Here is a 13574-nt window from a genome sequence, read left to right on the forward strand (position 1 = left end):
CTTTGTATGTATGGATTGCATGGGTTGTTACCAACATGTGGTGAAAATTTCATGTCAACAGCACCTTTTTTGTCAATAATAATTCCCATAATAGGAGGGAGTTGTTCCATTTTGTGCTGTATAGGGATGATGGCATTTCCATAATTTTCTACCCCATACAGTATATTGTACCACAAGAAATGGGGAAAGTAAGGCTGATGACATAACAATACCAAACACAGAAACACACATATATTTTAGAAAGAGGAGTGAAATTAAGGGTGTCAAAATACCATAAACGCCTAACCCTTTTCCAACTGATCTCACTGTTAGAACCTCTGAGAGATAAGAAGCCAGGCTTCTCTTAAAAAAAAGAAAAAATAATTTTATATATACAATAAAATTACTGCTGTCATGCCGATTTTCAAACATACTGAACAGGGGCAGGTATGCACTGTTCAAAATTTGTCTGGTTGTGCAGGGACCAGATACAATTTCCAACAGCGTATGGCCAGCTCTAGGATAGGATGCCACTTCAAAACAGCAACCCCACACTTTGTATGGAGTCTGTATGATGCACAACCAGAAACCACCTTATATTTAACAAAAAATAAGAAAAGAAAACAACTTTATTGATGTTTATCAATATAATCATTCAGCAAATTGTGTGTTCACAAATTTACCTTCGGTTATTATTTACTAGTATATTGTGGCATCTATGCCATGCTTAGCTTTGGAATGTTTACATTGAGAAATGTGAATAATATTGGTTACAGATATGTAGTGTGTGTGTGCAGTGCTTGCTAATTAGTACTATGTGTTTGACAACATCTGGTTGCTCTGCATTTATTAAACGGGTGTGAAGTGCAATCTAGGTTTAAACTGAAATTCTCCAAAACAAATGTGATTATGCTAGGAGTGTTGCGTAAGAAGCATTCATTTGAATGGATAGTATAGGTAAATAGGTAAGCTCTCATTCTATATGACTGTATAAATATAAGAAGACTGTACAGATGGGACATGTATGACTCTTAGATTTTTTTTTTCTTTTTTTTAAGTCAAGATAACATGGTGTTTTTTTATACACTATGAGCACTGATGTGTTCATACCCTCATGTCTATGTCTGGGCTTGTACCAATTGTACCGCTATATTACGAATCCCAAGGTGTGGTTGTGCTGTACGTCTGCCAACTTGGAGAAAGGTGAAGTGGAGGAGGTAGGGAGACATTTCCGCTAACCCAGTATGGAATGTGTGCTGCTGGGCTAGGGTTTGTACATGTTAACAGTCATTGCATCATAGAACACAGTATTCCTCTGAAGATGGGCGGGGAGATAGCATAGCTTATAACAAGATGACAACACATAGGCACAGGGTCAAAAGGGAGGTAACAAAAATGTAACTATGAAAAGAGAACATATTAGTCGCCTAAATCCTGTAAACTTACCAGGAAATGCAAAATAGCTATAAGAAACAACATTAGAAGGATAAAAAAAAAAAAATCCACAAAAATGAGAAACAAAGTAACAGATAAACAGAAGTTCCAGCTTCTAAATCTTTACAAGGGTGTACACGTGTTATTAATGTAAACCTCAAAGCAGCAAAGATACTTATCTCTGTCCTATGCTGCAGTAGAGGGTGATGTGGTTGTTTTCAGTAGTTTAGACAACATGAGGGTGTTGCAATTCAACAATAGCTGTAAAAAGGCATAGCATAAGTAAAGCAGCCCTTAGACATAGGATCAATGTCTCATGCAACGGTTTACATCTGGACAATGGTATATCTATGGGCAGGCTGCATGCCCAGCCATCCAATCTCAGTAAAAAAAAAAAAAATCAATCCCTTCTCCTCACTAAAGATGGCATTGCAGGTATCTACTCATTGCATAAACATGTCCTGCTAATACGTGCATGCATGTATGTGCCACTGTCATTCTCGAAAACAATAAATTGCTTAGCTCTTCTAGCCAGCATCATTTACCTACAGGCAGCCTGCAATATAATGTCATCTCTACTTAGCTATACCAGTCCTTTGGCATGAACAGCTCTCGAAAAGGGGTACAGGGTGAATGCAAAAGTCCAGCTTTATTGGTCATTGCCCACTACTCTGTGCACTCCTGTGACGAAGGGCAAAGCTTGTAGTGTGCAGCTCGCTCTGAGCACCCATATCTCCAGAGTCATCTGGATCCACAAGGGAAGACATTTCTTCACGCTCTTCAGGGACCTCAGCAGCCTGGGGAGAACCATCTAGACACAAGAGTGACATGAGAAATCAGTTCACAGATACCCTAAGAAGGAGCAGAGATGGCATACAAAACGAAGATTAGAAGAAAACTGCAATACTATACTATTACTCAGTCACCTGTGGCTAAACTGAACTGCAATCAGAAAACAAGGCCTCCTGTTTGAACCATTCTGGTGAAAGGCATCAAGGGGACTATGTTGTACTGTTTTTTATATTTTGAATAATAAAATAATTTCTGAACCCACATCCTGTGTATTCTACTTTTTTTGGAATTGAATGTTGAAGAGCTTGTTGGTTCCTGGCATTCACTGTTAATTAAAGAAATGGTAGATTTCTCAGAACAAGTGACAGATCTACTTGTGTATGTCCAGCGCTAGAAGACATCACATGAACCAAGCATCCATTGTTGGGATCTGGATAGTGTTAAAGTGACACTAAACTCTGGTTCAATTAAAAAAAATGTATGGACTATGGAATATGTGATTTGTAGTGTGCATAAAGCAGTGCACATGATCGCAACTAATCTGCACTGCTTGTTCCAAACTGGAAATGAAGGGGGGAAAAAGGGGAGGTTTGAAAACTACAAGTGGATTTCACAAAGAGGCAGAAAATTATAGTAAGAAACAATTTAATGAAAAATATATTACAGGGCCATTTAGTAGTGGACGTGTATGAATTGTTTTTGAAGAATAAGGAACATTGTTTAGTGTCACTTTAACCACTTGCCCTCCTGAGGATTTACCCCCCTTCCTGACCAGGCCATTTTTTGCGATACGGCGCTCTGTTACTTTAACTGACAATTCCGCGGTCATGCAATGCTGCACCAAAATTAAATTTAGTTTTTTTTCCCCACGAATTGAGCTCTCTTTTGGTGGTATTTGATTGCCTGTGCGCTTTTTATTTTTGCACTATAAAAAAAAAAACCCAACTATTTTGAGAAAAAAAAAATATATATTTTTGACTTTGTTATTACACATGTCCAGTAAAAAAAAAATTTAACAAATCTAATTTCGTCCAAATTTAGGTCAAAATGTATTCTGCTACATGTCTTTGCTAAAAAAAAAAAAAAAATCCCAATATGTGTAAGTTAATTGGTTTACATGGAAGTTTTAGCATTTACAAATTGTAGTATAGATACTGGAATTTTTTTTTTTCTACTAGTAATGGTGGTGATCAGCGACTTACAGCGGGACTGTGGCAGATATTCTGACACCGGGGGGAACTGACTTGGTTTCACTGACACCCCCAGTGACACCAATACAGTGATCAGTGCTAAAAAAAAAGCACTGACACTGTACTAATGGCACTGGGCAGGAAGGGGTTAACATGAGGGGCGATCAAAGGGTTAACTGTGTGCTGGGAGTGTTTTCCTAGGGGGCAGGGGGGGTTGTGCGTCACTGTAAGCACACTGCTTTGGATGGCTGTTGGTGATCGTCAGAAATCACCGGCGCCTGCAAGTAATTACCGTCCAGAACCCGGGGATTGACAGCCGCAAATGGCGGTGCGGGTAGGGCGCACGCCCCCTACCTGGAAATGCAAAATCACGTATATATGTGATTTTGTGCACCCGTGCCACCCTGTAGCAGTATATCTGCTATAGGGCAGACGGGAAGCGGCTAAGGATCATCCTTACCAGTGTCTCTTTCTCCATCTTCACCATGTCCAAGAGTCTCCGCGTCTAGTGGACTATCTTCATCTGTAAAAAGAAACACTCTGTTAGTGCCTAGTCCATCCTAATTAATGTCCTGATCCTACTATCTCCCACTATTAACATATACTATTCTGTATATTAAAAGGAACCTGTCAGAATAGACTTATGACACGATCACTGCTAAATGGTTTAAAATGTACCAGCAAAAGCCTGTTGTTATCCCTTCTTCACTGCTTAGTGATTCACTGACCTTTAAAAATTATACATGCCTTCAATGTACACATTGTTGGATAGGATGCATTTATTCAACGGATAATAGGATGGTTGGAAAACATGTCGACACTTACTGTTCGATTGATGGTCTATCATAGACTGATTTGTATTGAATCTTTGTTGATTATGTGGTTGTTCTGCCTATCTTGCTGCCTACCTCTTTCATGTACTTGATCTTTATTTTTCTACGATTGTGCTTTATATTACTGTTCATTACCTATGTGCCTTTTTCTTGATGTATGTTATACCTCATGAAGTTGTGCGGTTTTTGTAATCTCTCAATAAAAAAGTTTGTAAACAAAAAATTTATACACGCCAGCTCACTTATTTCAAGTCAAGGATTAACCAAATAATATTGTACCATCAAATGCTAACTCGCTATGAGAGATCCTGACAGATTTTTTATTTTTATAAATTTGAACTAGAGTTATAGCAAAAAAAGACCAGATGGTCCATCAAGTTGGTCGTCTTTTATATTGTATATAACGGTTGTGAGTATAGACCAGGGGCGGACTGACAACTCATGGGGCCCTCAGGCAATAGGGGATCATGGGGCCCCTGTGTCCTTGCCCAAACTCAAAAAAGCCTATGAAAAAGTACCAGGGGCATCTCATGGGGCCCCCTACTGACCCCAGGCCCTTGGGCAGTGCCCGAGTTTCCAAATGGTCAGTCCGCCCCTGGTATAGACCTATGTCTATCCCAAACATGTATAAATTCATTTAATGCTGATTGACCCATTAACAAGTATGTTCCAAACATCCACTACTCTCTTTCAGTAAAATAATACTTTTCAAGGTAACAATTTTTACTATTATTTTCAGGCCAGAATAGGCAGAGGCAAACCATAAATATTAGCATTTCACCAATCATGGATGTCATCAGGAGAAGCCTGGTGACATCCATGTGATTGACAAAATGTGTTGGGTGGGACTTCCTATGTCACATCTGGTGTGTCACTTCCGCCTGTTGGAACGCAGGTTTTCTCTCCGCAGGCCAATTCAGAGTGAGGGGAATACTTCCTATTTTTGGCTGTATTTTATCCAAGAACACTAAGTGCAATGTGATTGTTTCTTCGAACATAATAAAAGCAGGGTTACACTATTCCTTGGGTCTTCCCTTGTTTTCTTTAATCCATGATCGCTGGTATATTGGAGAGAAAGATGAGGAGGATATTAAAGTTTGGTGGTTGACTACAAGGTCCCTTACTGATTCAGTTGATGGCTGGAGGAACAATTGATGAAGAAGTGCTTGGATGAGAGAAATAATTGCAGTTTGACCAACTTATTTATTCAAGGGGTCCACATTTCTGATGAGTATTTGATCACTGGCGGTGAAGAGCATGAAGGATTGGAAGATATGGATTGAGCCCAATATTTCCATGGACTTTCTGAATTTGACTCCTATGGGAATGTCACAAAATTAAAAGGGGAGGTGTGTTATAGTACAATAGAGTATATATTTCATTTTGAACACAAAAAGGTTCACTTGTTTGTTTATAGGTTTTGGCACAATAATAAGATGTTTTGAAGTGACTCACGTAAATGCGTATATACAGGGGGAGGTGCACTATAGCAACTTTACTAATCTACTAAAAGATATTTCTCGCCAAGTACACTTTTGGGTATTAATTGTGAATTTTATATTTTATGCTTATACTAGCACTGAACTATTGATTTTTTTTTTTTTAATGGTTTTGAATACCCATGGAGATATCTAGTGTTCAGCAGCTGTGGGGTTTGGAATAAAAACATAGCGCAGGACCAAATATCACACTGGTGTTTCCCATTTATTGAAGTCAGAAAGCTAGGCAACTAGCATTTTCAGGAGGTGGTCAACAATGACAGCCTCCACAATTCTCTCAATGCATAATTTCCTTACATCACAAGGAGAGAAAATAAAGATTTACACATAGTCTTATTTACTTCATAATGAGTTCTGTTGACCAAAGATTCATGAATAATGATACTAAGTGACCCATAAATGTACTATACTGGTTATCACTAATAAAACTGGGCAATGTTGCCATCCCGAACTTTTAAATTATTATATTTTATACAGGAGCCTAAAAAGGAGGGGGAAGTTAAGAAACAACCATATATATGCATCCTGTTTATGTACCAAACTTAGAGTATTTTTACTACTTGCCCTAAACAACCTTATTACATAATTGCAGAAATTTGGCTGGGCATACAAGTTTATCCTCAACCCCTTCATGCCTAAGGGTAAAACAAATCTAAAGGCCTAAGCACAATTTTGCAACTTTGACATGTGTTAGTAAAACCGTCCATATCATCACAACTACTTTGTACATCCAGGTGAATTATACCTTGTTTTTTTCAGGACAAATTGGGCTTTCATTTGGTGGTAAATGGTAATGGATATCTCCTGATTTTGTTTTTATTCTCAAAAAGGATATATATTTTTTTTTAATTTAGCTGTGTGTTTCTTGTTGCTACCATAATCTACCACCAAAGAACAACCCAAAATAAATTTTCCATTTCTTGAGGATCGCAGCGATACCATGTGTATATTATTTGTTGTTTGTACCCGTAGTACAGCCCAGAAACAATAGTGCACATTTTGAGTCTGTTTTTTTTTTTTTGTTTTTTTTTTAACTAAAAAACACACGGACACGGATACCAATTAAAAAAAAAAAAAAAAATTTAAATCCTGACCTTTGACCCTGACCCAAGCACTTACACTGGCACTGAACTAGATCAAACCTTGATCTAGTTATTTTTTCTTTATTTTTTAATATTTATTTTTTTAACAAACATTTTTTTTCTCTTTATGCCAGGAGTTAGAGAGATAAAATGCACCTCTCTCCTCTATTCATAGAGCGGAAAAAAAAAAAAAACAAGTGGGGCCGGGCTATACAGTGACTGATCACTGTGATAGCCAATCCGAGGCTATCACAGTGATCATGTGACCCGGAATCAGGAGTCACGGGTCCCAATTGTTAAAACAGGACCCGGGGCTCTCAGTGACACCCCGGTCTTTGTGCTGGGAGCATGTTGTGCGACATGCTCCCAGCAGCAAGACAGGTACGCAAATATGCATAAAAAAAGCCCAGTTCTGTGAGGCCACCTATTTGTGTGACGTCAGCGCAAAGGGGTTAATGAATCATGATATAAAGCACCATATACATTCAACAGATAGTAGGAAAACTAAGATAAGCTTATAGTCAGCAGTTCTATACCACAATCACAAGATAAGGGGAATTCTTTCACCAGACTAACAATTAATTTTACCTGTGCCCACAGGTCATACCTGTAGTATTACAACAGTTTTGATGATCGTGTATGGGTTAAATTAAAAAAAAAATAATAATAATAAAATATCTTTGGTTCTCATTTCCAGAAAAAAAACTGATTAAGTTGAAAAAGTTCTGGGAAATTGTCCTTGAGGCAATTCATTTTATGGTTCTCCACTTATGCATACTTCTATATAGGATATGGATGTGCAGGTGGTTGTAGGAGGAATGTTCTTTGGGTGATCACATCATTCCAAAAAACCTTTTCTCCCCACTTTTCAAGGTTTTTTAGAAGAATACAAAACAGACATGAGGTGCCGACAGGACAGAAACGTTTCCTAAGGAAGGCAGCTGTAGTAGTGAAAGATTTCTGTCCTGAGCTTTCTTGGCATCTCATATCTCTGTTCTGTTCCAAAAACAGGAAAAAGTGAACAAAAAATAAATAAATAATATACAGTCATGGCCGAAATTGTTGGCACCCTTGATATTTCTCCAGGAAATCATGTATTTCTCACGAAACGTATTGCATTAACACATGTTTTGCTATACACATGTTTATTCCCTTTGTGTGTATTGGGACAAAACAAAAAAAGGGAGGAAAGAAAGCAAATTCGACATAATGTCACACAAACCTCCAAAAATGGGCTGGACAAAAGTATTGGCACCCTTTCACAACTGCGGATAAATAAGAATGTTACAAGCATGTGATGCTCCTGTAAACTCACCTGGGGCAAGTAACAGGTGTGGGCAATATAGAAATCACACCTGAAAGCAGATAAAAAGGAGAGACGTTCACTTAACCTTTGCATTGTGTGTCTGTCTGTGCCACACTAAGCATGGACAACAGAAAGAGGAGACGAGAACTGTCTGAGGACCTGAGAACCAAAATTGTGGCAAAATATCAACAATCTCAAGGTTACAAGTCCATCTCCAGAGAACTAGATTTGCCTTTGTCCACAGTGCGCAACATTATCAAGAAGTTTGCAACCCATGGCACTGTAGCTAATCTCCCTGGTCGTGGACGGATGAGGAAAATTGATGAAAGATTGCAACGCAGAATAGTCCGGATGGTGGATAAGCAGCCCCAAACATGTTCCAAAGACATTCAAGCTGTCCTGCAGGCTCAGGGAGCATCAGTGTCAGCGCGAACTATCCGTCGACATTTAAATGAAATGAAACGCTATGGCAGGAGACCCAGGAGGACCCCACTGCTGACACAGAGACATAAAAAAGCAAGACTACAGTTTGCCAAAATGTACTTGAGTAAGCCAAAAGCCTTCTGGGAAAACGTCTTGTGGACAGATGAGACCAAGATAGAGCTTTTCGGTAAAGCACATCATTCTACTGTTTACCGAAAACGGAATGAGGCCTACAAAGAACAAAACACAGTACCTACGGTAAAATATGGTGGAGGTTCAATGATGTTTTGGGGTTGTTTTGCTGCCTCTGGCACTGGGTGCCTTGACTGTGTGCAAGGCATCATGAAATCTGAGGATTACCAAAGGATTTTGGGTCGCACTGTAGGGCCCAGTGTCAGAAAGCTGGGTTTGCGTCCAAGATCCTGGGTCTTCCAGCAGGACAATGACCCCAAACATACGTCAAAAAGCACTCAGAAATGGATGGCAAAGAAGCGCTGGAGAGTTCTGAAGTGGCCAGCAATGAGCCCAGATCTAAATCCCATTGAACACCTGTGGAGAGATCTTAAAATTGCTGTTGGGAAAAGGTGTCCTTCCAATAAGAGAGACCTGGAGCTGTTTGCAAAGGAAGAGTGGTCCAAAATTCCGGGTGAGAGGTGTCAGAAGCTTATTGATGGTTATAGGAAGCGACTGATTTCAGTTATGTTTTCCAAAGGGTGTGCAACCAAATATTAAGTTAAGGGTGCCAATACTTTTGTCCAGCCCATTTTTGGGGTTTTGTGTGACATTATGTCATATTTGCTTTTCTGCCTCTGTTTTATATTTGTTCCAATACATACAAAGGGAATAAACATGTGTATAGCAAAACATGTGTTAATGCAATACCTTTTTTGTGTGAAATACTTGATTTTCAGGAAAAATATCAAGGGTGCCAACAATTTCGGCCATGACTGTATGCCCATTCTGCTTCTAGATTTTTACCCTCTCTCAATCAACATCGACTATTTTGTACTTTATGCTGCTGGCATTAGTAAATACATAGGAAAACATATGTTTACTTAGCTTAAACTGTTTTTTAAATTTCTTTAGTTACTTCCTAGTTTCCATGCCTAGGCAATTTATGTCAAACATTCCAGGAACAGTCAGAAGGGGAGGGAGGGGTTTTGTCAGGTAAAAATCCCTACCTGCCTGCATTCCTGAGCTAAGGGCAGATTGATTTAGGAAGTAAATGCTACATGAATCCTATGTCCTTATTCAAGATGGCCATGGCCAGAAATGCTACACAGTGTTTTTCTAAGTGATTTCTCAGCAAAATAAATCATGGAGACATGGTTGGATTTGGGAGTTTGCTTTGAATATTAAAAATGAATTAAATAGCGCTTTTGGTTTGTGGTGCTCAGATACAGTGTACTTCCGATCAGGGGAGGACTGACAACTCATGGGGCCCCGGGCAATAGGGGATCACGGGGCCCCTGTGTCCTTGACCACACTCAAAGCACACCCAAAAAAGCCTATAAAAAAAAAAAAAAAAAAAAAAAAGTACCAAGGGCATTTCATGGGGCCCCCTACTGACCCTGGGCCCTCGGCCAGTGCCCGAGTGCTCTAATGGTCAGTCCGCCTCTGCTTCCGATTTAAGGAAAGAAGCAATCAGCTACAAGTTAAACCTTAAAGTGGTTGTAAAGGCTTCATGGATTCTATGCTTGAAGGTAAAAAACCTTCTGTGTGCAGCAGCTCTCCCAGCCCCCCTCAATACTTAACTGAGCCTCATCGCGATCCAGCAATGTGAACAACCACCTTGGCTGCCCCAGATCTCTGCCTCCTCATTGGCTGAGATAGCAGTGGGAGCCAATGGCTTCCACTTGCTGTCAATCACAGCCAATGAGGAGAGAGGGGGGTGGGGCAAAGCCACGGGTCCATGTGTGAATGGACACACAGAGCAGCAGGTACCCCCATAGCAAGCCATTTGCTGTGGGGGCACCCAGCAGACAGGAGGACCCAGGAGAGCTTGCGGGGGACCCGAGAAGAGGAGGATCCAGGCTGCTCTGTGCAAAACCACTGCACACAGTAGGCAAGTATACACGTTTGTTATTTTACAAAAAAAAAACAAAGCAAAGAAAAAAATTTAGAATCGCTTAAAAAAAAAAAAAAAAAAAAAATCAAGTTACACTTACGGTAACGTCTTTTCCAGGAGTCTTTCAGGCCAGCACTCTGAGAGACCTCGGCTCCTCCCCAGCTGAGGAAACACCTCCACCTACAATAAAAAAAGCTCCACTCCCCTCTGACCTCAGTTCTCCAAGCATCCTCCGGTCACCTGGGGAGACACAATGCGAGACAACATAATCGTAATAAGCCATCTTCACATAACAAATATCAACACGGGTGGGAAACCGGTGCTGGCCTGAAAGACTCCTGGAAAAGACGTTACCGTAAGTGTAACTTGATTTTTCCCCTACCGTCTTTCAGGCCAGCACTCAGAGGATAAGCGAGTACTCGCCCCTCGGGCGGGCTAACTGCTTGCAAGACCTTACGACCAAAGTCCTGCTCCTGCACCGAGACCAGGTCCAGTCTGTAATGCTTGGCAAATGTGTCATAGCTGGACCATGTTGCCGCTCTGCAAATCTGCCCTGGGGAAACCCCTGCTAGCTCTGCCTGGGTAGCCGCCACCGCTCGGGTGGAATGTGCCTTGATACCCTCCGGGACCTCCAGGCCTTCCGCCTGATATGCTCCTGCAATCGCCAGCCGCAGCCAGCTGGCCAGCGTCCTTCTAGACGCCTTCTTGCCTCTTCTAGCCCCCTTAAAAATAACAAAAAGGGATTCGGTGCTTCTGAACTCCCTAGATTTCTCTAGATACTGGAGAACGCACCTTCTTACATCCAAACAATGATATCTCTCCTGATCTACCCCCACCGGGTCAGGAAAAAACGAGGGAAGGACAATGTCCTGTTCCCTCTGGAAACTCCGAGCTACCTTCGGAATGAAAGACGGGTCCGGTCTGAAAATGATTCTGTCCGAAAAAATACGGAGATAAGGTGTTCTGATCGAGAGAGCCTCCATCTCGCACACCCTCCTCGCCGTGGTAATCGCCACCAGGAAAGCCGTTTTAATGGTGAGCTCACTTATCGGGCAGGACTCCAGGGGCTCGAACGGAGCCCTGGTCATCCCCCCGAGCACCTTGGCCAAATCCCACACCGGAAACGGTCTGGACCTCGGAGGCCTCTGCCTCACCAGAGCTTTGAAAAACCTACTCACCAACGCCTCCCTGGCCAGGGGCGTCTCTAGGAACACACTGAGGGCCGAGACCTGGCCCTTGAGCGTGCTGACAGACAATCCCTTGTCCGCTCCCGCCTGCAGGAATTCCAACACGGAAACCAAACTATGGGTTGCCATTGCCGTCCGGTCACACCAGGCTGTAAAGCAACCCCAGACCCTACCATAAATGGCCTGGGTCTCCTCCTTCCTACTGGCCAGTAATGTCGCCACTACCTTAGGCGAGAACCCCTTCTCTAAGAGGAGCTGCTGCTCAGAAACCAGGCCGTTAACCGTAATCTTCCCACGCTGGGGCAAAGAACCGGCCCCTGTGTTAACAAATCCTCTCTCGGTGGCAGCTCCCAGGGTGGACGAGAGGCCAAACTTTTTAGGGTCGCAAACCACGCCCGCCGCGGCCAGAAGGGAGCTATCAGGATTAACGAGGTCCCCTCTGTCCTGAATTTCCTCAGGACCAGGGGGAGCAAGGGAACCGGGGGGAAGGCGTAACAAAGCCGGTAGTCCCACCTCTGACCTAATGCGTCCACCGCTCTGGACCCGTCCCAGCGGGATAGAGAGAAGAAATTTGGGACCTTGTTGTTCCTCCCGGAGGCAAAAAGGTCCACATCCGGGGATCCCCACCTCTGCACAATCTCCTGAAAGACATTGGGGTTCAAGGCCCATTCCGACTCCCTGAGCAGAGTCCTGCTTAGGAAGTCTGCTTTCTGGTTCAGCTCTCCTTTTAAGTGTATCGCAGACAGGGACGCCAAGTTCACCTCTGCCCAGGACAACAGTGTCGCCGCTAAGGCTCCGAGGGCCTTGCTCCTTGTCCCTCCCTGCCTGTTTATATAAGCCACTGCCGTGGCATTGTCCGTTAGGACACGCACGTGCTGGCCCGTGACCCACGCCTGGAAGGAGTGCAGAGCCTCCCACACTGCCCTCAATTCCTTCCAATTTGAGGATTTGGCCTTCTGCCCCAAGGACCATTCCCCGAGTCACCAAATTTCCCAGGTGGGCTCCCCAGCCCCTGGCGCTGGCATCTGTAGTGACTTCCGTGGATATCGGAAAGCACCACAACAGCCCCTGAGTTATGCTGGACGATCTCCTCCACCACCATAGAGACCTCTTCACACTGGGGGGAACCAGGACCCTGCGTTCTAGGGAGTGACTCCTCCTGTCCCAAACCCTCAGGATCCACAACTGGAGGGGACGCATATGCAGACCTGCCCACTGAACTGCCGGAATGGACGCTGTCAGTAATCCAAGTACCGACATGGCCTGCCTTATGGATATCGACCTGCTCCCCTGTAGTAATCTGACCCCGGCTTCCAACTTGGTGATTTTTTCCAAAGTCAGGCTGGTCTTCTGGTCCACCGAATCTAGAGCGTAGCCCAAGTAAATCACTTTCTGAGAAGGTACCAGGCAGGACTTCTCCAGATTCAAAATCCACCCCAAGCTTTCTAGATGGCCCCTCACTATAACCAGGTCTTGCCGTAAGTGAGCCTCTGAATCTGCGAAGAGCAGCAAATCGTCCAGATAGGCCACCACTGAAATCCCCCTCAAGCGAATAGAAATCAGTGCCTCCGACAGAACCTTGGTGAATACTCTTGGCGAGGAGGAAAGGCCGAATGGAAGAGCCCTGAACTGCCAATGTCGAATTCCTTCCTCCCCCCCCACTGCCAACCTGAGGAACCTCTGAGAGGCTTCCGCCACGGGCACGTGTAGGTAGGCGTCCTTCAAGTCTATGGATGCCATGAATGCACCTGGCGGTATTAGGGACCTGATTGTAAAAATGG

At 42.9% G+C, this 13574-nt stretch overlaps 1 protein-coding gene across 2 annotated transcripts in view; it reads right to left on the bottom strand.

The window, feature by feature from the left end:
• Positions 1-590: 590 nt before the first annotated feature.
• The window catches only part of BSCL2 (BSCL2 lipid droplet biogenesis associated, seipin), a 59981-nt gene continuing 46997 nt past the window's right edge, over positions 591-13574 (bottom strand). For both annotated transcript variants that reach the window (XM_089652844.1, XM_089652845.1), the window contains exons 9-10: positions 3856-3918; positions 591-2224 (exon numbers count right to left, since the gene is read on the bottom strand). In XM_089652844.1, coding sequence (XP_089508970.1) covers positions 2070-2224; positions 3856-3918 — 218 coding nt within the window. In that variant the 3' untranslated portion in view covers positions 591-2069. The remainder of the gene's footprint in view (positions 2225-3855; positions 3919-13574) is intronic.

This window comes from Staurois parvus, unplaced genomic scaffold (assembly GCF_062004578.1).
Source record: "Staurois parvus isolate SC_StPar_1 unplaced genomic scaffold, SC_StPar_1.0 ptg000694l, whole genome shotgun sequence".
NCBI lineage: Eukaryota > Metazoa > Chordata > Amphibia > Anura > Ranidae > Staurois > Staurois parvus.